A 26,484-nucleotide genomic window follows, 5' to 3' on the forward strand; every position below is an offset into this window, starting at 1 on the left:
AAAACGTCTAACAAATACAATGCGTTTCTTCATCACAATTCGCATTAACTGTCGACTAGAACCACAAAGTAACAGCTCAACAACTGGGCGAAAACAACAGCAAAATAGGTTTTCCCAGATACATTCTATTTATCAAAACCAAAATGTTGATACTGTGAGAGTGGGTGTGGTTGACAAAAATACAAGAGATAGAGTTTGATTTAAACTGGGCCAGAGTTCAGGTCGTTACTATAAACTTGTTTGTGATAAAACAACAAAAAAACAATAGTCCTTTCACAAGAATTATTTTCCCTAACTTACAAGTTGCACATTTGACTAAAACTCTATACTCAGATGAATGTGTTTCACATTATTTGGCATGACCCACTGTAAGTTTCTTGACCCCGGTTCAAAGACTCACTTAGAACTTCCAAAGATGGTAAACCAACAGATAACTCAACAGTTAAGGGTGATGAACTTTCTCACATACAGACCTCTTCATTTGTTTCTTTTGGATGACGAATTTCAAGTCAAATCAAAGAGAAAAAAGGATGTGTGTTTGAAGATATGGTATCCACAATATAATCACATGGTGTTACTACGAACCAAATAAATTGATATTGTACCACTACCTGAACATGCAATGCCTCAAGACCTATAGGTTAACCAACAGCTAATAAAAAAAAGTTGTGGAAAAAGTGTTTTAAATATTATTTCCTGTTTTGCACCATTTACTACATCTCAATCCATGTACTCGTTCTGATTTTGTTTCCCCTTCCTCCATCCCCAAGAAAACTTTTACACTCAGATCAAATCAATCTTACTCAAATGCCCACAACCAGATTTCATGAAACCTTTAGGCACAGAGCAGCAACGAGTCACCAGCCTAAATGCCATAAAGGTTACATGGTTGATGTGACTGGTGGCCCACTCATTGTTTTGCTTGGCAAACAATTAGCTGAGTAGTATTTTCTGCTCAAAGGTTTTATGACATTGGGCCCAGAGTTATCTGTAAACATGGCCTTGTGAACAAGCAAATCATATGCAAGAGGTTTGTATGGCTCACAAACTATTTGAACAAGAGTATAGCGCCACCATGTGGTGACTTTTCATTTTATATTACATGTAATAAACACTTTTAGAGTTTTAGTGTATACACTAAAACTCTAAACTTTAAAAGTGTTTATGAAAACCATGCATACATGTTTATCTAACCCATCACATTTCCTCACAAAAATGCCAGGTTGCGCCCTCTATCTACACGATTTATATTGGCTGTTTGCTGCAATGGTGCATGGCATTTCAGTGCGTTCTTGTACAAAAAGTTGTGCGCATACTCCTTATTGATGATTATGGGAATTTATGATGGGCTCACATGTCAATTACCAACCACTACAAAGTGATCAACAATGAAAAGTGCAAAAATCAGTAGCTTAGCTTCCCAATATCGACAACGAAATTATTAATGATTTTAGTGAATATTTAACATGAGTTGCATTTGTACACTCTCAAAATCTATCTTCAAGCTGCTGGCATTCTATAGCCTAAGTCTACTCCCAAAAGTCATCTGCATTTTTTTTTTATAAAAATAGGTTACAGGGTCATTGTAACCCAAACTGTCCCAAGTGGGTGTACTTCTACTACATGAGAACTTCTTCACCAAATGAGAATATACATTACTGTGAGTAGTAATTACACCATCCCAATTAAACTTACACAGTTTGAAGATTATGATAGTAGAAAGCTTCCCTTAAAATTTTACTTAACTGGGGTGCTGTAGTTTTTGAGAAATGAGTAAAAGTTATAATTTCCGTCTCAGTTTTAGCAGTTAAAAACGTATTAACCAGTTATGCTATGGTTTTTGTTTAATATCATAACTGGTTAAGGGGATTTTACATGCTAAAATAATTGTGCTCTCATGAGACCAAAATTATTTTGTGACTTGTTTTACTCATTTCTCAAAAACTACACAACCTCAGTTAGTAATATTTGAAGGGAAGCTTTCCACTATCATTATCTTCAAACCCTGTAAGTTTAATGTAAATCTGTGGATATTTTGAAAAAGTACAACAATGAACTAGCCAGTCTGCCTTTAGGAGAGAATTCTGACTCGGTGTTTTTAACTGACAATTGGAAACTGGACCAATGAAAGGCTGACTTCACTGGACACGAGCCAATTGCAAATTATCAAATCAACATCTGACAGCTCATTAGACAACAAGTTGATTGCTGAGATTAAACAATGGAAATGCGCAACGCGCAATGCAATTGTCTCAGCCAATGGTAGGTCTTCTGGCGTGACCATATTAGAAACAGGGAGGTACATGGCAATCTACCACCACTATCCGAGACCGCAACGCAGAGACGTCTTCAGTTTGCTGGTCACTGTTTGCGTACAGCTGATCAACCCATATCGCACCTGATCTTCTGGAATCCCTCTGGCGGACAGCTAAACCACGGCAGAAGGAAAGTGAGCAACCAAGACACCATCACTAGAGACACAAATCTCAATCCAAGGAGACTCAACAACTCATGAGGGATAAAGCAACCTGGCACCACTTCTTCAATGCTGCTTCTACTATTCCGTCTAAGGGCGAAGGATGATGAGGTCTTCTGTTGACCTAAGGGGCAGTTTGGGCTTGTAAGGTCATATGCAGGGGGTCTATGAATCCGATGATGCAACACCCCATTAACGCCCGGTCCCACTGCAGCGATAACGAGAACGACGCAAAGAGAACGCATTCTATTGGTCGAATTGCTCCATGCAGAATACGCACATGCTCATTCAACCAATGGAATGCCTTCTCTTTGCGTCGTTATCACTGCAGTGGGACCGGGCCTTTAAGGTTATCTTTTGTCAGCACCCACGATAAAATATTCAGAAACAAAATAAAAGGCCGGTGAAAAAATGCGGACTGTTATACCACTACACAGAGTGGTAAAAGGACGCTGGCATAATATTATTACTTGTTTTGTTATTTACTTCTAATGTCTACAGCTACAATTTATTTGTATACATATATACGCCTTGAACACCCAGCAGGGTGGACATGTGCGCACTATAAGTCTTATGCTTATTATTATTATTGTTAACAAATTCTTGTGAATCAAGTTGGATAGTTTACGATGTAAATGTTCACTATACAATCATCACAACAGACAAAGTCTTGAATCACTTGGCAAATTTGAGGCTAATTGATATACTTTTAAGTTTTTATTTTAACTTTTATTTCTTATGCTACACTCCTACGAAGCTGCAACATTATCAGTATGCATGCAAAACTGTAAGTTACGTGTAAATCAAAACAAATAATTTATTACATGAATAATTACTTTGGTCAAAAGTGAAAATGAAAAAACCCACAACAATTAAAGCATACTTGGGTATAGACCAAATGTAAGATTTCAGAATACTTTTCCAGTCCACATTGTTTGGCAACAAATAAACAATAAACACACACAAGTAACATGCGAATAATTACAAAATTAGTGTCCCCTCACCCCACTTGATCAAAACATGCAATTGCTTCCTCACATCACAGACACAAACCCCCTAGAAATCTGAGAAACGATTCACGTATTCAGATCCAAATGTTGAAATACTGAAAAAGGTCATCGTTCCCCGCCCTGTAACAGAAAGTCAACTTGGCAAAGTGTTTTAGTAGTAGGTGCGCAGAGCACCTGAGCAGAAACCATTCGATCACTTCAGGAATTCCTCCTTAAAGTTAGCATATTTTCCAAATCAACATTTAAGACCCCCCCCCCACACAAACTAGGTCACCGTATCTGGAATTGCTCTTTGGTTGATCTTTTTCAGACATAAACATCCCACAAAAGACCCGATTAAAAAACAAAAACAAGGTTGGTTCCTGGTCATTTAAAATCCGATTGTGAAACCAATTCTGACGTACTGCTGGGGTATTACACGGCGCAGATTAGAAACGCCAGCAAACATTGACTACTTGAACCAACCTAGTTTTGATGGATTGTCGGCATCATAAACAAAGAAGAAATTAATAACAAATTCCTTTAGAAACCCGGTCGATATGAGAAATGCCAAGATCCCCGAGCAAAATAAACCCTAGTAGGGTGAAGAATACGCTTTGGGAAAAACGTTATTTATGCGTCTCTACCTAGCTCTAGGGCAGGTCATGACGACCTTTCCGATCCAAACATTGCTTAGTTATGAACCAACTGGTTTTCATTCATGATCGAGAAACTAACCCAAATGTCAAATATTGTTGTTGAAGGAGAGGGGAAGGGGGAAGCCAAGACAACAACTTTGATATGGAAGATAGCTAAAAAAGGTTTAAGAAACCATTCAGAAGGCTTGATCCTGTCATATCTCTCGAAACCCTTGCAACCCATTGTGCATGGTTTTTCACGCTATCTCCTGACTGAGGATTAAGCCAACATGTTGACAGTTTAGTTATTTCATGTGTTTGGTTGATGACACAAAACATGAACACTGTGACTATTTTGTAAGCTCTAACCAATCCTGTGTAACACTTTTAAAGGAACACGTTGCCTTGGATCGGTCGAGTTAGTCTTTGAAAAGCGTTTGTAACTGTTTGTTATAAAATGCATATGATTAGAAAGATATTTGAAAAGTAGAATATAATGATCCACACAAGTATCACTCGAAATTGCATGATTTTCCTCTACATCATCGACTAACACGGTCGGCCATTTATGGGTGTCAAATGCTCCAAGCCGACCGTGTTAGTTCGCAAAGTAAAAAAGGAAAACCATGCAATTTCGAGGCAAATTTGTGTGGATCATTGTATTCTACTTTTAAATCATCTATCTAACCATATGCATTTTATAACAAACGGTTACTAACGCTTTTCAAATACCAACTCGACCGATCCAAGGCAACGCGTTCCTTTAATAGTGTCTGAGACATAGTCTGATTAAGCATCCTAAATAAAACAGTATCCCATCTACTCAAATTATTTTAAAACTGACGAAGAGTTGACTTTTAAAAGAGGCCTGACTCACTCTTGAAAACTGTTAGATTTAAAGAACCGTGCAAAATCCTTTCCAATCAATTAAACTACATGTACTAGCTTCATGTAAACTACTCCCTGTTAAGATTTCAAAAGACAGACACAATATGCAAATTTATTCAAATTAACAATCTTACACAGTGTTTCCATTGGGCAGGAAAATAGCCAATGGAGAGACACTTGAATATCAATATGTTTTAAATCTTATTATTTTTTTCTTCACAATGTGAGAGTTGTAAACAATACTTTACATCATCTTACAGTTAAACATATCATACAAGCTAATTGGTACACAGAACTCAAACATATCTAGGATGTAAAAATGATTATATGTTTTTTTTTATTTTAAAATGCGTCAACATGAATTTTTTGAGAGAGGAAATTTTGCAATGTGTTCTCTTGTATTCATTTTTAGAACAATATCATGAGTGGTGCTCACTAGTTAAAAATACTACAAGTGTGATAACATCCAAACGTCTTGTACAATGTTTATGTGTTATTAACTCTTTCAGCAGGCTCTGCCTTTCAGTGCCAACACCGTATATGTTTGATCTTTTTTATGTTTTCCGTGACGCCCATTATCGAACATGTACGATATCTTGTACATACTAAAACAATTCATACATTGTATGGCCCAGAATATACATGCACAAGAGGGCATTATCACTCGGTTAAATACTTTTGGCTTTGGGATGTGCCAAGGCAACACAAAACAGCAAGTTACATTTTGTTTGGTGAGAAAGACGTTTCTTATACGGAATTTCAAAGAAAGCTGTGAATTCAAAACACACACAAAAAAGCAGGAACTTAAAGACAGTGGACACTATTGGTAATTACTCAAAATAATTATTAGCATAAAACCTCACTTGGTAACAAGTAATGGGGAGAGGTTGATAGTATAAAACATTGTGAGAAACGGCTCCCTCTGAAGTCAAGTAGTTTTCGAGAAAGAAGTAATTTTCCAGGAGTTTGATTTCCAGATGTCAGATTTAGAATTTGAGGTCAAGAAATCTAGCATCTGAAAGCACACAACATCGTGTGACCAGGGTATTTTTACTTTCATTATTATCTCGCAACTTCCCATATTTCACAGGTTTGATATTTTATGCATATGTTGAGATACACCAAGTGAGAAGACTGGTCTTTGACAATTACCAAAAGTGTCCACTGTCTTTAAAGAGTTAAGCAAAATGCATCGTGCCTGTATTGCCTACAACAATGCCTGGCATTTGCATTGCGTACCTGGTTAAAATGAATCAATCCTTAGAGATATTGAGATGGGCAATTAATATCGGACTAATTTGGCCATCCTTATTTCATTTGAGTGCAGCAAGTTGTGCGCCCCATGGACCATTCAATGTAGAAGTTCCAGGTTTAGGTTTTTTTAAATTTATGAACAAACTGTTTTTAAAAACATACTTTAAATAGAGAGATCCACGAATCACATTATATCAATAATAAGAATCGCTCAACTAAATATATCTAATTTTTTTTTTTTAAAGACTGTCACACAGTCAATTTCTTTATTCTTACTTTACGGAATTTTTTTTAATCATGTTGACAACAAGGAAATGGAATAAAAGAAGTAAAGCTTAAGTTGTTTTCACATAGAAACAAAAATGAGTCAAAAATGTTGAGCAGGTAAAGTCGAATGCCAGGAAAAAGTCGGATGGCGTTTTTATGGCGTTTTGGTTTTACCTTTTCTTTTTGCAGGCTTTCAAGAAGAATTATAAATAAATTAAACAGTTGACAACAACTGAGGTAATAAATTCTTAATTGCATACTTATTTACCATATTACAATCAGAGCTCAAGCTTATTGGGTTACCATGTATTTATTTTCTTTGGTATTTGACCGCTTTAAAGACAACGTATTTCAACGGTAAAGTTTAGCCAAAATGTATTTCATATTGCTGTGTCAGTGCACAAAATTTCCAACGATAGCACTCACGTTACGTACAAGTTTATCATTTGTCATTGCCAAATCGCTGCATCTTACTTCAAATAACTCAGATGTACACCCAAAACAAGTATGTGCCTAGATATAGCATTTTTTGCCGAGAGCATTTTTGTGCGAGATATGTTGGTTTAGCAAAATCGGGGCACAACTTTTTAAAAAACGAGGTCTGCCATTATTGAAAAATCGAGATCACTGTTTTTGCAAAATCGTGATACAATGTTTCAGCACAGGCACAACGTTAATGTGATCCCCTTGAACCTATCAGAATGGTCATTTATTTCCTTCAAAAGAAAAAAGTGGAATAGATATTAGGAGAAATATTGACGCACCCTTCAGTATAACCAGTGCTATACTTTACTTTTAATACAAGAATGGCGCAAGCTGTGCATTACTTCTTTAAATCTACGATTATGTTTTGTCTGGGTCCCAGAATACCAATAACTAATCACCAGTGGTACAGTCACAATTGGGGGAAAGCACCAGCCTATTTCAGAATTGAGCCCCTCTTTGGTTCTCGTAGCCGAATCTGAATTAGCGGCTGTGGCTTGAACAAGCCATAAGAAACATCCTCAGCCAGAGCTGTTAGCCGCAGCCGTCAATTCGGACACAGTCTTTCAGCATTGTGTCAAAAATAAACCACACAAGAAAACCAACATATTACACTAAAAAAAATCTTTCAGAGAGTTATTGACTTTGGAAATGTACAAGCTGAAACAAAATGGATTGAGTTGTGAGGATGACTTTTTGGCATGCATGCCACTGCACAAAAACAAAAACAAAAAAACTGCACAACACAAATGGAAAAGGACAAATAATACAAGATTATTAAGTGAGAAAATGAAATTCCAACTAAGTAGCTCAAAAACCAACAGAAGCAAAAATATTACTATTGCTTCCACACGCAATTTTCATCAGCATCCACGTACAAGGATTTTGTTTTTCCGGTACTAAATATTAATTATTTTCAGGACTTGACATGACAACCATGGATGAGGTTAAAATTCACAAATATTTCGGGGGGACTACGACAAAAGTTGGGAATACCAAGCACGTTATTTATATCACAAAAGTTGATATTTTCTTTTTACTTATTTACTTTAAGGTATGAAGAAGAGTAGTTACATGTAATAGACACTGTTTGACACAAATATTGTAGAGGTTTTTGGGGGTTTTCTGTGGAACAAAAACCAAAGAAGAAAAAGGAAATCGGCACTTGAGGCACGTCAAACATAATTTCACAGGTTGGCAGAGATTTTTTTCTGGTGATCATAAACGCAGAATTCGACAGTGAGCAGAACCATCAAAAAGGTGCCCACATCCGCTAAGAAATTACTTGTCTGTACAATTCTTATTCTTAGTGAACATTTCAAGAAACTTGAATAGCAAAGATGCCTCAATCGTAAACCCCAATGTTGTACCTTCCCTTTAGCGTAATATGAAGTCCTATTGCAGTTTGTATACAATACATGACTGGTAACCAATAGATAGAGATTACAGCATATATACAATGTACTTTTGTTTATCATACATTTGTTTGGAGCCGCAGTTGTGTAAAGAAACCCCTGGCCAAGCAGCGTTTCTTATTTGAGAATTTTGAAAACTGTTTTCTATGTGTGGGGTATGAGTAATATGAAATATACAATCGGCAAACTATTCATAAATATTTAAGTTTATCAAGTTTTCAACAAATCTACTGAGTTGGGAATTTGTTCCCAAAGTCGGACAATATTTTCTGCTGATATAGAAGCTAATAATAAATCTCCATGACCCAAACCTTTCGACCATCTCCCACAATTCCTCTTGAAAGGTCTGCTGCTTTGGAGAGTCCCTCTGGGCAAGAGGTTGATGATGAGTGGACTCCATGCGTTGTGAGGATGAGTGCATATTGAGAGAGGCTAGAAGGGATGGGGTTGAAGGATGCAGGCTGATTGTACTCTATGGATTCTAGGAGGCAGCCTCTTCTGGTTCACATTGATTTGAGATGTCCTGAAGGTTGCTCTCATTCTTCCTCTCTGTTTGTACACATTCAGAAATTTATACACAAAAAATAATCAACAACCAAATATTGCATATTCCAAAATGATGGTTTTGCAAAGACGTGTCATTCCATTTCAAAGCGCTGCTAACTGTAAGCACACGAAAAGGCATGCTAACCTTACAGTGCTTATCGCATGAAAATGAATGATGCCACAATGCAAATCCATAGTTAAAGCGTAAGATGGATGCAAAATTTTCTAGCTTAACTGTGAAATGCCTTTTCGACCTCAGCAAATTTTTCTGCTACAGTAAGCACGAAAATTTGCTTACCGTTAAGCAGCGTTATGAAATTGGGCCCTGGTGTTTCGGATGGGGGACAAAGGCCGAGACCAGGGGACCTCGGGCCAGTGGCCTTTGTGTCATTCCAAGCCTACAGTGTGTTAGCACTTTAGCAGCACCATGTAAGCATTTCAGAAACATTCTCGGATGTTTGCAATCAATGTGTTGTAGTCCTAGGACCCGTAGCAAATCTGGCGATCGCACATTCACTGTAACTACATCCACAGAATGGAACAACATCCCTTCTTTCATTTTAAAAGCCGCTAAATCCACTGACCAATTCAAAAAACTACTGAAAACACATCTCTTCCCTGTTTAAGCTTTTCTCTTTTTCTCATGCTTTTCAAACATTGTGTATGTAGCTTTTTCGATAAGTTTTTGTTGTTTTATTGTGCATTTTCAGTTTTTGTAAGCGCTGTGATATAGTTTTCTATGGGGAGCGTTTTTAAATACCTGTTATTATTATTATTATTATTAATGTAGTGTCAGAACCCTCGGATTTTGTCTTATGTGTTTCCAACCTCTTGTGGCGAAACAAAACCCTACCCTCCTTGTTTCCTTCTAAATTGTTCATCCCTTACTTTGTCTGTGTGCTTCCCGTCTCTCTCTCTTTACATTTGTGTCAATTTGACTGCTTTAAAGTAGCCAGTTTACCTGTTGTGCTGTCATTTAGCATTTTTCGAGCCCTCGAGTCGTACATCAGGGCCCAAGTTCATAAAGGTGTTTAGCAGAAAATACTGCTTGACAAATTTCTTTGCTAAGCAGTAATTGAGTGGTGCACCAGTGTCACAATGTAAACATAATGTAAATTTGGTTGGCAACCTGTTTCTGTTAAGCAATATTTTTCTGTGCTTAGCAAGTTTTGGTGTTTACAGGCTTTATGAAATTACTATTTTTTTGCAGAATTATTCTTAATAACAAGAATCACGTTTTCAAATCTACTGACCTGCCTCCTCGGCGGCGACATCATTCGTCCAAAGCGTCAGGTTGTCTCGTAACAACTGCATAATCAACGTGGAATCCTTATAGCTATCCTCATTCAGTGTGTCCAGCTCCGCGATGGCTTCGTCGAAAGCTTGCTTGGCCAGTCGGCAGGCCCTCTCCGGTGAGTTTAGGATCTCGTAGTAAAAGACGGAGAAGTTTAGCGCCAGCCCGAGTCTGATTGGGTTCGTCGTCTCCAGTTGCTCGCAAGCGATCTCGCTGGCGGCCCGGTAAGCCACGAGGCTGTTTTCTGCTGCCTCCTTCCTTGCATTACCTATTGCAAACTCGGCTAGGTATCTGTGGTAATCGCCTTTCCTGAAAGTCAAAAAGAAGTTGAAAGGTATAACCCTCCTACTGTGTGACCATTTAATGTTGTCCACATGGTTTAAAGGACACACGTAGAAACACTCTGCCAGACTGCAACAGACCCCTTGCATTGACCGCCATCTTTGATGTCAAACAATGGAAATATACACGCGTGTACGCTCTCCGCACAACTCTCAGCCAATGGTAGCTCTTCATTGACCTCAGTGACAGGATGATTTTGGGCCTGCGATGTCATATGCAACCAGGCTTGGGCTCTGTTATCAATTTGGAGCAGTGTACATTTTGCACCTAGGGTTTCCAATTGTTGCATGCTGTGATGGAGTCAAAAAGCCTTTTTGAGATATGGCGGACACAATGCTACAACACTATGGTTTGGGTAAATTTTCTGGTGTACACCCAAACCAAACAGTGCACTCCTATAGTGTCTGCCATACCTCAAAAAAGGCTAATGTAGTTTTATACACATGAGCTTTGCCCAAGCTTCACCCGTGAGTGCCATTTGTAACTTTTGTAAAACGCGCTTTATAAATATTTTTTATTATTTGTACAAAACAAATGGACCCGAGTAGAGAAGAGTGGATCTGTCACAGACCTTATTAAAATGTGCCACATTCTGGCACATTTCAATTAACCAATTCCAGGGGTTATGAATATGAGCAAGCAAAGCATGCTGGAAAAAAGGCGCGGTGAGATCGATCACCCCTGGCAGCGAGGTTGCCTACTACCAGCTTAATTACAACTTAATTACAACTTCATACCCGGGGCTATTTATAATATTACATTAAGACTTACATTTTGTAGTAGAAGACCTGTGATTCACCAGGGCTTGCGTTTGGAATGAGATATTTATCAATGACATTAAGGACGTCCGAACATACATCTGAAAGCTCCTTTTCAATCTAAACCAAAAGAAGAAGAAAAAAAAAAACCTAAATTATTACTACAAGTATTGACAGTAAAAAGAAAAATGTTCATATTGTAGGCCTAAAAGGTGGCGTGTCGTGACCAAGTGGTCAGATGTACCAGACTCAAGCTCTGGTGTTTCTGATCAGCAGAGTGTGGGTTCGAATCTCAGTCTGCTTCCTGTGTCCTTAAGCAAGGCACTTAACCATTATTGCTTCAAGCTTCAGATTGGACATAAAGTCGTGCTGTGTAAAAGCCCTGTCACACAGGCCTAAATAACGAGAACGAAAACGAGAATGTTAAAAATGCAAGCCCTCGATTGGTTGAATGAGCGTGGGCGTATTCTGCGTGGAGCAAGTCAACCAATAGAATGCATTCTCTTTGCGTCGTGATCGTTATCGTTTTCGTTAACGCTGCAGTGTGACTCGGCCTTAAAGACAGTGGACACTATTGGTAATTGTCAAAGACCAGTCTTCTCACTTTGTGTATCTCATCATATGCATAAAATAACAAGCCTGTGAAAATTTGAGCTCAATCGGTCATCGAAGTTGCGAGATAAAAATGAAAGAAAAAACACCCTTGTCACACGAAGTTGTGTGCTTTCAGATGCTTGATTTCGAGACCTCAAATTCTAAGTCTGAGGTCTCGAAATCAAATTCGTGGAAAATTACTTTTTTCCCCGAAAACTAAATTACTTCAGAGGGAGCCGTTTCTCACAATGTTTTATACAATCAACCTCTCCCTATTACTCGTTACCAAGTAAGGTTTTATGCAAATAATTATGTTGAGTAATTACCAATAGTGTCCACTGCCTTTAATGCACAAAGCCATGTAAAAGTAACCTTTGAAGTGGCACACCAGAGGCAACATTGGCCATGGCCTCCAAGTGATTCTAGGAGTGGCTTTGGCATTGGGAGACTTTGGAATGCCTGGTGGCAGCAGATTTACAAGGTCCATTGTTTCAGAAATCTGACTTGCTCAGATAACCAAGAACAGTGGATTTACCTAGTAAGTATCCTGCCACCTAGTATCCGTAAAAGTCATCCTGTTGGCTGTGGACGAATATGGTACTATAAGGGTCAGTGATTGTAAGTTTTTCATGTTATATTCATAGGCCTGTTTCGAATCCATGGCTTTGGCTTAATATTCGGCTTCAGGCGCCATCCTCTCGTCTGAAGCCCTGAGCATGTGTAGGCAAAGAACAAGCAATTATCAAAACAACCACGAGGCAAAGCTCTGGAGCCGAAGCGGTGGTTTTCAAAAAGGGCAGTTGATGATGAGATAGGGGTTTATGACTCATTAGTCTGGTACCTGTTCTCTGTACTCCTTCATGAGCTTTAGTTTTAATGGGTCGTGAGTCGGGTTCTTCTTCTCCTCTTTGAGCTCCACACCGCTGGCCATCCTCCATGATGCCCTCCTGGCGCCAATCTTGTTTTTATATGCCACGGATAACAGGTTCCTCTCCTCGATGGTAAGCTCTACACTCATCTCAGCCACCTTCTTCATGTAGTCCACCATTTCTGTTTAGATATCAAATCAAAGGTTTTTTTAAGTTTCTTTCCTCACTCAGCTACAACACTGGTGCTCTCGCACTTCATGACCGAGCGGTCAAGCGCACTGGACACAAGCTGTGGCGTTTATGACCAGCAGAGGTATGTCCAAAGCAGTCTTGAGACTTGTGTTCTTAACCCTTTCATTCAGTTACAAGTTCTGTCTCACATCGTGGCCGAGCGGTCAATCACACTTTCTGATCACAAGCTCATGTCGTGGATACAGTGATGAAATGTACACATGTAGTCCATAGATTAAACATAACATGGTTATCATGAAACATCTGTTAAATTAAAAAAAGATTCCATCTGGAATTGAACCAACGTTCTTCTGCTGACATGTTTGAGTACACTGTAAACCAACGATTCTTTTCCGAACCACCCCAACTCATTAAGAGATTATCTTTACATAGTATTACCGCAAACCTTTCTATACAATGTACTTGTAAAGCACAAGTACATGTATATCAGTTAAAATATAAAGTGTGTTAAAAATTCATCCTCTTCCATCTCTTGTGATTGAAACAGAAAATAAAGTGTTTAGCAAAAATACAGTAGGTAGGCATCTAATCAATTTTATTTCATTTTCAGTGACTTGAATACAAACAACGTGCAAAGACTTTGTGTTTCTTATACAGTGTGATTGTACTAGTGTTATGTCCCTAGAATATAAATGATTACAGAAAATAAATGATTATGTTTGGACTGGAGAAAATTGATTTGTTTTGGTGCAGAAAGAATTACTTAAAGGGGGACTGTCATCATAATCATAGTAGGCCTGTGGCTGTAAACGTGGAATTATAAACCACATAAGCGCACTGCCATCACATCATAAAGGGGTGTGGTCGTTATTAAACTGTGATGCGACAGCCAACATGTGCGCATAGTAACTTGGTTAGAGTTCATAATTCCATGTACCAGTATAGCCACAGGTTCAATAAATGTTAAATTTGCATTGGGGATAAAGAATATAAATTTTACCCGTACACTTATATGTGTTCGCATACATCGGTATGGGTAATAAAAAAAAAGAAATAGATTAATACAGGGGTCGAAATTGCCACTAGCCCGCTAGCCCGGGACTACCAGATTTACAGCGGGGCTACTGATTTTTCCAGTTCGATAGCCCGACGGGCTAGTGGAAAAATAATGCAAAAATCATCATCACAAACAATAAAGAACTATGTTATTGGTGTATTGTAAAGTTTGAGCCGTGACGCGAGACATAATGTGTCTTTCGGGCTACCAAAATCTAATCAGGGCTACTAAAAATTATTGGTCACTAGCCCTGCTGACTACCATGGAAATACACTTAATTTCGACCCCTGTTAATAGCCACAGGTTTGCTACATGTATAACAATGATGTCAGTGCCCCTTTAAGCTGTGCAATCAATATTTATAACAACTTGATCAAGTTTACATACAATACATATATGTAGAAATCTCTGTGTGAATTTCACTTTCGTTTTGAACTCAACATGCAAGTGTGACCAGACATTGCTTAAAAGCCTTTTTAAAAGTATCCTCCCGGGCTCGTAAACTGTGCATTTTACTTGCACCAAGAAGGTTTATTCGCCCAAACTTCAGACATTTATTGTAAAAAACTTGATCTCTCTGAACCATTTAATTGGTAAAATGCACATTCACACACTGAACAATACACGTATATGAAAACCATACAATAATTGTTTCTACACTGAAAGGAAGAAATATTTCTAAGCATTATAGTTAAGTAGGTTGGACAGTTTTTACGACATGTAGATTTAAGCAAGCCAAGATGTCTGTTAAAAATAACCCAAGTATGAAATCTTGTACGTACAATCTTATGGGTTTGTCTAAGCGCTATTTTCTGCCCTAGCAATTCTATGGAATGAGGCCCTGCTAAGCAATTGTAAGCAGACTACCATTAACAGATTGTACACATGTACATTTCTATGTATTTTATGGCTGGTAACAATCTGGTAAGCATAATTTTGTTGTGCTTAGTTCAACACCCAGCTCAGTGCTGCAGTCACTCTGTGGAGATTCATTAGTTCTGTACTCTTAAAGGAAAATCCTATTCTACAACACTAAAAACGTGGACATGTGTAGGTAAGTCCACATAGTGTTTTAAGTCCCTAAATTATGTGGACCTCTTTTTGTTCTCAGAGCCACCTTTCGTAAGATTGTAACGTTTGACATCTAAAGGGAGAATACTATAAGAACATGCCCTTGAGCAGTTGAATCAAGGCTCCTTTGGACAAAAAAGTGAGTGTTATCGGGAAATCTTGTATGTTCCGAGGGTCAAGTGATAACATCAGATCCAGCCGTCGATTTCACAAAACTCTTCCTAACTTAAGACTAATCTTATGACTTAGGACGAGTCCCAACCCTGCACTGTAGGATGCAGACCGTTAGATTAATCCTAAGTTAGGACGAGTTGCTTGTCCTAACTCGATATAAGACGAGTCCTAACTCTTTGTGAAATCGACGGCTGGCTATTTAAAGGTTAAAGGAGCAAGGAGGAAAATTGTTACTGTGTTGAATACAACACGTATACATGCATATCACATGCTCACTACAGGGTTCTTTACATGCACAAGCTAGCGTATCGGGCCGATACGCGAGAATTGCGGGCCAAAAAGCCAACATTTCGGCCGATACGCAAATAAAAAAATAGTCAAGAGAAAACCATACAGAATAATCCAGATTACAGGCTTAGGACTTTTCAAACCAAGAAAATCTACACCAAGAAGAAAACAGTCCAAGACCTAGTTTCAATTCAGCGTGCTTCAGCCAAACATCCACAAATTTGGTTTAAGTTATGAAAAATCCTTGGGAGAACCGTGCAATAGACCCCTTCATATGACGCCAGCAGGCTATGAACAAAAGGCCCTCACTGAAGCAAAAAAATGGCCTAACTGAGTCTAAAGAAGGCAAGTCATTGGATGATAGCTGTTCTTTGTGCGTAAAAACAACGTGCTTGCGAGACCTCAACGCCCATTTTGTATCATGCAAGAAATCTACGAAAAACATGAACACACCCATGTTCAGGTACATGACCTCACTGAGTCTAAAGAAGGCAAATCATTGGATGATAGGTTCTTTGTGCGTAAAAACAACGTGCTTGCGTGACCTCAACGCCCATTTCATATCATGCAAGAGGTCTACATACACATGAACACACCCATGTTCAGGTAACATGTGTACACATGTTCATCATGGTTGTACACAGTACACGTAGGTATGGCAGATCCAGTGGTGTAGGATTACTCTTGATTAACCCTACTGTATGTATTGATCACGAATGTTCAACAGAGTAATGTAAAGTGTCTCATTCCCCCACCGGGCTCCTCCGGGCTCCTCCAGTCTCCTCCAGGGAGGAAGAAATTACAGAAGATGTCTCTGTCTGAGGGATGCGGGCATCTCCTCCTGGCTGGGACTCGCAATGTTGAATTTTGCTTGGGGAGAAAAAAGGAGCTTGCTCTGTCTGTGTGTCTGGGAACTTGAGGGGAAATTATGAAGATGTCTCGCTGTCTGGCTTCTTACAGAGAATGGTTCATATGCTTTACTGCCTTAAAATGTGAAGCCTTGTAGCCAACAATGTCCCCACTTTGCATACAACAGAGAGTCCAATTTCATAGAGCTGCTTAAACCCTTTAGAGACCACAGAGGCTTTTACCAAATGCCCATAGCGGCTGCAAATGGCCGCAAGGTTTGACCTACTTCCACACCGTAAAAAGGTCACTGTAACTGTAAAAAGGTCACTGTAAAAGGTCATTATGACCGAATATGAAAATTTACAATGTTGTCGACATTAAAATTAATTATAAAGAGGAAATACATGTACATAACATTGAAACTGATTAAAAGCCAAAGATGGACCAAAAAGCTGATTAAAAAATGGCTTAAAGGAACACGTTGCCTTGGATCGGATGAGTTGGTCTATAAAAAGCGTTTGAAACCGTTATGAAATGCATATGGTTAAAAAGATGTTTTAAAAGTAGAACATAATGATCCACACAAGTATCACTCAAAATTGCATGGTTTTCATTTTACGTCGTGAACTAACACGGCCAGGTATTTATGGGAGTCAAATTTTTGACTTCCATAATTGGCCGACTTGACGCCCATAAATGGCTGACCGTGTTAGTCGAGGTAAAACAAAAACTTCGCAATTTCGAGGCATATTTGTGTAGATCATTGTATTCTACTTTTACAACGTCTTTCTAACCATCTCGATTTTATAACAAACAGTTGCAGAACGCTTTTCAAGGACCAATTCGACCGATCCAAGGCAACGTGTTCCTTTAATTCCATCGTACATTGTATACTAAATGTTCTGTTTTATTCATTCTTATCAATATTACCATTGTCTCTGGTGCACTTTGGGAGAATTACACTTAATGGTGGGGGGAGGGGCTTATGGGGGTGGGGGGTAAAACCCTTGCCCTCCTTCCCTCAACCTTGTTTTTATCGCACAAATGAATGATCTGATACCTTAAATAGCCCCCCCCCCCCCCCCAAGAGGGGTAATTTTTCACCCCAAAATTTGAATCTGAGATATGAAGCCTTTCTCTGGCATCTGAAAGCAGACAATTCTATGCACAATGGTATTTTTCTTTCAATTAAATTATTTTCTGGCAAGTTCGATGACCAATTGAGTCCAAATTTCCGCAGGTTTGTTATTTTAAGCATAGTGAGGGTACACCAAACGAGAATACAGGTCTCTGACAATTACTCCCAAATCTACCCTTCCTTTTAAGACACTAGACACTATTGGTAATTGTCAAATACCAGTCTTCTCACTTTGTGTATCTCAACATTATGCACAAAATGAACAAACCTGTGAAAATTTGAGCTCAATTGGTCAAAGTTGCGAGTTAATAATGAAAGAAAAAACACCCTTGTCACTCAAAGTTGTGTGCTTTCAGATGCTTGATTCTGAGGTCTCAAAATCAAATTTGTGGAAAATTACTTCTTTCTTGAAAACTATGTCACTTCAGAGGGAGCCGTTTCTCCCAATGTTTTATCAACCTACCCATGACTTGTTACCAAGTAAGGTTTTTATGCTAATAATTATTTCGAGTAATTACATGTACCAATAGTGTCCACTGCCTTTAAAGCACAAGGGCCTGCAATGTACATTTATACAGTACAAGTACACTACATTTAATTACAGCGTGGATGACACTTGGGAATCAGGACGTGTACATAATGCACACAGGTACACTAAGCAAGCGACATATATTCACAGATCCTAATTAGTCAAGACTTGAAGCTCACACTAATCACGATTCACTGATTGCACAGGGGACAGAGGGGTGCAGCCTCACTAAATATACTCCCATAGCACACAGAGCAAAATGTTGAATATTAAAAAATACACAAATACTAAGAAGTCTCACAGCTTTTTACAGTACCGGTAAAGGGGAAATTATTCATTTACTCTTGAACTTTTATCCTCTGCTCAAAATGATACAGGGAGTTCCAGAGTCCACTGAGTTATTCTCCCTCCGAATAAAAACACCCCTAAACAGGTGTAATTTCGCAAAGCATGTAAGCACAAAAACATGCTTAGCACAACATTTTTGCTTAGCAAAAATAGTTTACTAGCCGGAATACCATGCAGTTAACATTACTGCGATTGGTAACCCTGTCGTTCCTTGCCAAGAAATTTGCTCAGCAGAATTTTTTGCTTGTACAAATTGGATCTATGTAAATAGATCAAGTTGCTAACAACATTAATTTCCCCATATTGATTTCACTGTAAAATTAAAGGTAACTGGGGTCGATCTCACAAAGAGTTAGGCCTATAGCTATTCCTAAGTAATGGCGGGTAACTTGTCCTAACTCGATAGAAGACTAGTCTTAACTCTTTGTAAAATCCACCCCTGGAATTGGCAACATGATAAATAGAATACTATGCATAATACAGTAGGTGTATTTATTTACCATACATATTTAATGTAATTTTCAATGCATATGAAATGTAATTCCCTGCGTGTCTAGGCTGGAGACAGTCATCAAGCGAATATGAGAACGGATGAACTCTTTCATTTCCGATGGTTCGTCAGGCGCAACGCGGCGCTGGACCAACAGACCATCCAGTAGAGTGAACATGTAGAGCAATCCACATTAAAGTCACTGGACACGCTTGGAAAATGTCAAAGAACAGCAGCCGATTTCACAAAACGCTTGGATTAATCCTATCTTGAGTTAGGATGAGTAACTCGTCTAAGATGGGACTAATCTTAAAGGAACACGTTGCCTTGGATCGGACGAGTTGGTCAAAACAAAAGCGTTTGTAACCGTTTTTTATAAAATGCATATGGTCGGAAAGATGTTATAAAAGTAGAATACAATGATCCACACAAGTTTGCCTCGAAATTGCGTGGTTTTCCTTCTACTGTGAGAACTAACATGATCGGCCATTTATGGGAGTCAAAATTTTGACCCCCATAAATGGCCGACGTGTTAGTCGACGAGGTAAAAGGAAAACCACGCAATTTCGAGGCATGTTTGTGTGGATCATTGTATTCTACTTTTACAACATCTTTCTACCCATATGCATTTTATAAAAAACGGTTACAAATGCTTTTCAAAGACCAACTCGACCGATCCAAGGCAACGTGTTCCTTTAAGGTCTGCATGCTACAGTGCAACGCTGGGACTCATCCTAAGTCTTAAGATTAATCCTAAGTTAGGAAGAGTTTGGTGAAATTGACAGCAGTGTTCTTACTTGGTGTTTCCCACATGTGCTAAAAGTGACAATTTGGGCTCAATACATTGTACATTAGGTCAAGAAAATAATGAAAGAAAAAACACACTTGTTGCACAAATGTGTGTGGTTTCAGATGCCTGAGAAAGTCTTTTAGGCATATTGTCTTTTTCAGATCCAAATATTTCTGTGAGAAATAACCTATTTCTCAAAAACTACGTTAATACTTCAGAGAGAGATTCATTTCTTAAATTATTTTATGCTATCAACAGCTCTACATTGCTCGTTACAAGTTTTTATGCTATATTTTGAGTAATTACCAAATGTGTCAAGGGCCATTTTTAAACACAGTGTCAGTTTATTGAACATATGACGGGAGGGAATTTGTTTTTACTTCTGTTCAAATGAATACAGAATAACCTCTGACTATCTTTGTGACAATTTTATCAAAGTTTCTCTGTTACTCCAACACAACACGAGGAACAGTGATGTGAATTTTATAGTTCCAATCTTATCCAGTTCAACCGACAGAACTATTTTGTCTGTGATTAATAGATGACAAATCTAGTTAATAGATGACATGTAACGGATATTAAGGGCAGATTGTTCCAAGTAGCGGACCAGCATGGGAAAACAATGCTCTCCAACTGTTTTTTGTTTGTTTGAAATAAAACAATGCATCAATTAAAAAAAAAAATTGTTAAATGCCATCTTGCTACAAATGCCAGGTCTATAAGGCAGCTTAGTTTGAGTGCTTTGTACACTAATTTTATTCAGTTTTTCAAATAATTAATTAATGTACTTTTGTTTATTTTTTAAAAAGCTTTGTACATGTATGTCCACCTATTATTTATCTCTCTAGGTCTGTTTTGTACTTCTATGTCTATGGCCCCTGTGTAATTCCAGGCCTGCAAATGTTAACATTTGGGAATTTCATTTTACACTTGGACATTTACACAGGAGAGTGTGTCACTTATTGCGATAGTAAATAAATAAACAAATTATGTCGTAAAATATCACATATTTTAGGCTTTCTACTCCCCAAATTGTGTAGTAATACCATGAAAAATAACTGTACCCAAATAAATTTTTGTAAATATCTACATCCTTGTGTACATGTATCCGTAATTTAAAAAAAAGTATGTTACATGTACAAGGCACCTGTGACAATGTGAATGTGGTTCCACATGTTTTGAAAGGTTGAACACTCCGACAGAAATTCTTACCCTAAACCTAACCCTAGCGTGTACCATGGGTTCTAGGAACATGTAGGGGTGTTGGAACACTCAAACAGCAATCCTTACCCTAACCCTAACCCTTACCCTAGCGTGTATAGATTACAAGGGGTTCTAGAAGCATACGACATAGGGGTGTTGCAACACTCAACAGTCTCCTGCACATTCAAGCAAATTCATGTCCACACACACAACAGCCCCTAATAAACAAATAAACCAGTACTCAAAGTAATGGCTGATCAATTATGTCCACTCAAAATCATCAACAAACAAACACATGGCAATAGAAAATCTGCCAGTATTGAACTTGAGCTTTGAAATCAAAGTACAACACTCCACACTGGAGTGAGATGTTTGACAAGCATCAATTAGCTAGTCTCTTTACAATACAGAGAAAACTTATCTACTATAGACACACACACACACGCTGAAAAAGGTCACCATGGAGGAGATAAGGATAACTGGATAAAAAGGCTAAACTCTGACAGAATTTGACCATGAGGGAACTTTGGACTTGTAGAGGGTAAACTGAAGATGACTTGTTAGCCCCCAACGCGTTAGCTTAACGAGGCGGGAACAAGGTTTGATCAGTAATACACTAAAGGTGTACAGAGCCACATTTCATAGGGTCCTCGAAATAGCCCACGGCACCCACAGCAATGGACCCTTCCCATGAATATGCTAATTACATTTACGCATGCGTACAGACCCTGTTGGTTGGCAAACACCATAGAGTTGTGCACTAAGCAGACGCGCAATCGCGTGTGCGTCACGCACCCATTAGTCGTGTACAAAACAGCGCGATTTTCCCTCATTTTGCCAACCAAAACGTTAGTGTGCACGCGCTATGTGCAATTTACATATTTCATGGGAAGGGTCTGTTGTGGTGGTGCCCTGTGCTTTTGCTGTGGTGCCCTTTGCAAACCTCCAATACAAATTTTATTTTTTCCTGCAGAAGTGCCCCTGACAAGAGAAAAATTGCTGTGCCCTTTCAAGAATAAAATTCAAGGCCTTTGCTTAAACAGCAATAACAAGAATTCTGCTAAGCGAAAAAATGAGCAAGGATACCCAGTCACGGATGATATATGTTGAGAGGTACAATGTATTTTGGGGCCGGTAACCTTGCTCTAGTAAGCACAATTTTGTATTGCTTAGCTATTTTATGTGCATACGCTGCTTTGTGAAATTGGGCCCTCAGGTGGGGGAAGTGAAGATCTATTAAAGGAACACGTTGCCTTGGATCGGACGAGTTGGTCAAAACAAAAGCGTTTGTAACCGTTTTGTATATAATGCATTGGTTGGAAAGATGTTTTAAAAGTAGAATACAATGATCCACACAAGTTTGCCTCGAAATTGCGTGGTTTTCCTTTTACTGTGAGAACTAACACGGTCGGCCATTTATGGGAGTCAAAATTTTGACCCCCATAAATGGCCAACGTGTTAGTCGACGAGGTAAAAGGAAAACCACGCAATTTCGAGGCATGTTTGTGTGGATCATTGTATTCTATTTTTACAACATCTTTCTACCCATATGCATTTTATAAAAAACGGTTACAAACGCTTTTCAAAGACCAACTCGACCGATCCAAGGCAACGTGTTCCTTTAAGGTCGCAAAGCTCAAATCAATCTGGAAGCAATTAGAGGCTATGCAAAGCAATAAATAGGCCCCTAACACTAAGAATTATGCAACTTTCTATTTGCAAAAAAAAGAGGAAATGGCTACTCAAACTTTTGTACAGTGTTTCTCAGTTTGTTACATTATGGCTCTGTTTTGAAAAGAAAAAGAGGAAATCAGCTGATCAGCTGAAAAGTTGCACGCTTGATATAAAGACACATTGAACACTGTGGAAGATATTCCTCAGTGAACGCACATGTATTCATGCGTCACATCCTCGACCTCAAGCAAGATCTCTCTGCCCAAGGGTTTGGAACCGCCTTTGCAAAAACACAGAGGCCATGACGAGGTTTAAGCATCTAGTCTGTGTGTATAGCTGTCAATTAGTTAGGCACTGTTGATGAAGTGGACATAATACTTAGACTGTTGTCTAGGGCTAAATTCCTGAGAGCAAGAAGATCTGGGAATTTGGCTGAAAGAATGAATTTGGCTGAAAGAATGAATTAATTACAGCGAGTTTTCCTCTTCTGCCCTCCAATATTGGCCAAAATATAGACCATGTGAACTTTGTTTACAATAGGTGTGACCTTGTATTCTTTGAGTATTCTGGCAGGCACAATACTGCACAGGTCATATTATGGGAAAGTTGTCATTTTGTGTCATAATTTTCACATAAATCCAAGAATTATGAAAGTTAAAGCTGGCAATTATTGAGATGTTTCATCATATCAAAAGTTGATAAGAATTAGACAGTGCAATCTCCATAAAATAAAAGAGTTTATGTTTTCTTCCATTAGGCTGTGTACAAATTGTGCCTGCAGGAAGTCCAGGCTGTTTTGTAAACATGTGATGTCACACGTCACATCGTCTATAGAAAATATACATTTCACAAGTATTATAATACACTGTACATGTAAGGATCAACTCATGGGTAAATTGACAAGACCACAGGGCTTGAATTAAAAAGTTTTACTGGACCAAATTGTACATGTGACAGGCACGCAACTGAAATTTCACCCCCAAAAAATAAAAATTACAATGGTTTTGTACACTGTGTTAAAAAAAATTAATGGCGCACTTGAGAATAATATGAAAAAGAGGAGTTCAGCTGTTTCAAGGAATAGTTGCATACATTATGTGACACGGTACTTTGGCTAGTCATCTTATTCTGATCAGCATAACGTTATTCCCAGCTACTTTCTGTGCTTTTAAAAGCAGCTCTGTGCAACTAGGCCGTGGTCTTTGACATTACCAAAAATCAGGTCTGATACCTCACAGAGGCAACGGATTCGATTGCCTCCGTGCCCCCTGGTCATTGCCTTGGTGCCCTTGAAATGCTCCAGTAATTTTTTACAATTTCATCATAGGGTGTCCTTTCCCGAGGAGAAAATGCCTTGGTGCCTGTGGCAAGGTTTGCCCTTTCAAAAACAAAGCATACAGGTCTGAGATGTATACCATGCCTTTCACTTTCAGACTGTCGGTTGAACAACCCCTGAGCAAGAATTACTGTCATACATATAAGGGGGATTCTACTCGACACGTCTTCCTTTATCAAACACCCACTTTGTTTTCATGCGCCTAATAATTTGATTAGTACTCCCTTACATGAAATTATGCTGATAAATGATAATGTGCTTCCATGTGGAAATGTAGTGACTTGAATTAAATACTCAACCACGTTGAAAGACAATTATCAGACTTGAAGTCCACACCTTAACATCTTCTTAAAACTGTTTTATTAAAGATGTTATTCACTGAGGTATTACTGTTTAAATTGAAGAAAAAAAGAAACCCACAAGACTGCCGGTGTCATAGAAGATTTTGTCCCCGGGTGTGCATCTCCCATACAGGTTAAAAACTGTTGATTAAAAGCCCCATAAGAAAAGCCCATAATATTTTAGTTAAAGGGGCTTGGTCCTTTTTGTAGGATATAAAACACAATGTCCATAGATTTACATTAAACTAACACGGTTTGAAGATAATGATAGTAGAAATATTACTTGCTGAGGTGCTGTAGTTTTTGAGCAATGAACAAAACAAGTCACAAAAATAAGTTTAGCATGTAAAACGTATTTTCGTGACTTGTTTTACTCCTATCACAAAAACTACAGCAACCCAGCAAGTAATATTTTAAGGTACGCTTTCTACTATCTTCAAACGGTGTAAGTTTCATGTAAATCTGTGTACATTGTGTTTTGTGTTAGTTACAAAAAGTACCCAAATCCTTTAAGATAGCCCAAGCCCAATTGCCAGAGCCAAAAATCTTGCTAAACCCGCTGGCACCCAAGCAAAATTGTCCACTACAGTAAGCAGAAAAAATCTGCTTACCATTCATGTAAGCAACTCTAAGAAATCAGCCCCAGCACATTGGATGTCTTGCACTATCGGACCGCTGCAGCCTGCAGGGTGTTTTCTGACCTGAACTCTGCTGAGTGGTTCGTGGCAAGTCTCAGGTTGTCTGCTCAAGAGGCTAACTTAACTGGAACTAGAGGACCAACCCTCAGCACATAGACACGGAAAACACCAGCCCATCATTCTAACACCTTGTTCTGACATCAATAATTATAATGATCAGAGACTTCAAGAAGATCTTCACAAGTATCATTAGAATTGTCTGATGTATCCATAAAAAACAACAGAGTTGTCTGATGTATCCATAAAAATCAACAGAGTTGTATGATGTATCCAGAAAAATCAACAGAGTTGTACGATCCAGAATTGTATGATGTATCCATATTGTATAAACGTGTGTTGTTTAAAGCCATTGGACCCTTTCGGTACAGAAAAAAAGCAAAAAGTTCACAGATTTACAAATAATTTACAGCGTTTACAGAAGGTAATGATGAAAGACTTCTCTTGAAATATTAGTCCTTGAAATGCTTTACTTTTTGAGAAAACGGTAAAACAATATAAATTCTCGTTAGCGAGAATTACGGATTTATTTTAAACACATGTCATGACACGGCGAAATGCGCGGAAACAAGAGTGGGTTTTCCCGTTATTTTCTCCCGACTCCGATGACTGATTGAGCCTAAATTTTCACAGGTTTGTTGTTTTATATATAAGTTGTGATACACGAAGTGTGGGACTTCGACAATACTGTTAACCGAAAGTGTATAATGGCTTTAAAGGATTTGGGTACTTTTTCTAACACAAAACACAATGTCCACAGATTTACTTTAAACTTACACAGTTTGAAGATAATGATAATACAAAGCTTCCCTTAAAATATTAGTTGCTGAGGTGTTGTAGTTTTTGAGAAATAAGTAAAACAATGTCATGAAAATACGTTTTTAAAAGCTAAAATAATTGTTGTCTAATTTGATCAGTGAGACGAATATTATTTTTATGACATTGTTTTACTAATTTCTCAAAAACTACAGCTCCTAAGCAAGTGATATTTTCAGGGAAGCTTTATACTATCATTATCTTCAAACTGTGTAAGTTTAGTGTAAATCTGTAGACATTGTGTTTTTCGTTCTACAAAAAGTACATAGACCCTTTAACGCACATACAAGAGCCCTGTGCACTTATCGTAAAGAGAAGGGGTTCGCCTCGGTGTTCCTGGTCTGATTGGCAGCAAATTGCGCCACAGCACCTGGTAAAACATTACATGGTGCTATAACAGGATTAGGTCTCATATTTAAAAAGTAGTCCCACATCTTGCAGGAAATACTGTATGTTACAGCGCCAAGAGTGTCACTGAGTGACGAATATGCGCGCTACGAAGCCACTATTATTATTTTTATTATTATTATCAACAGGATTGTACGATGCATCCATAGTATCAACAGAAACGGTTGTGCATTATAGTCTATTGAATTGTCTAGTGAAGGCAAGGCCAATTTCCCCATAGAAAAGAGACCCTTAATGCAAATGTAGACGTACAGATGTAGGAACTACTTTGT

General features: G+C 38.4%; 1 protein-coding gene across 1 annotated transcript in view; it reads right to left on the bottom strand.

Moving 5' to 3' along the window:
• Positions 1–3,174: 3,174 nt before the first annotated feature.
• The window catches only part of LOC139938210 (14-3-3 protein epsilon-like), a 41,766-nt gene continuing 18,456 nt past the window's right edge, over positions 3,175–26,484 (bottom strand). The window contains exons 2-5 of the mRNA XM_071933611.1: positions 12,786–12,994; positions 11,364–11,470; positions 10,210–10,559; positions 3,175–8,959 (exon numbers count right to left, since the gene is read on the bottom strand). Coding sequence (XP_071789712.1) covers positions 8,892–8,959; positions 10,210–10,559; positions 11,364–11,470; positions 12,786–12,994 — 734 coding nt within the window. The 3' untranslated portion in view covers positions 3,175–8,891. The remainder of the gene's footprint in view (positions 8,960–10,209; positions 10,560–11,363; positions 11,471–12,785; positions 12,995–26,484) is intronic.

Source organism: Asterias amurensis, chromosome 6 (genome assembly GCF_032118995.1).
Source record: "Asterias amurensis chromosome 6, ASM3211899v1".
NCBI lineage: Eukaryota > Metazoa > Echinodermata > Asteroidea > Forcipulatida > Asteriidae > Asterias > Asterias amurensis.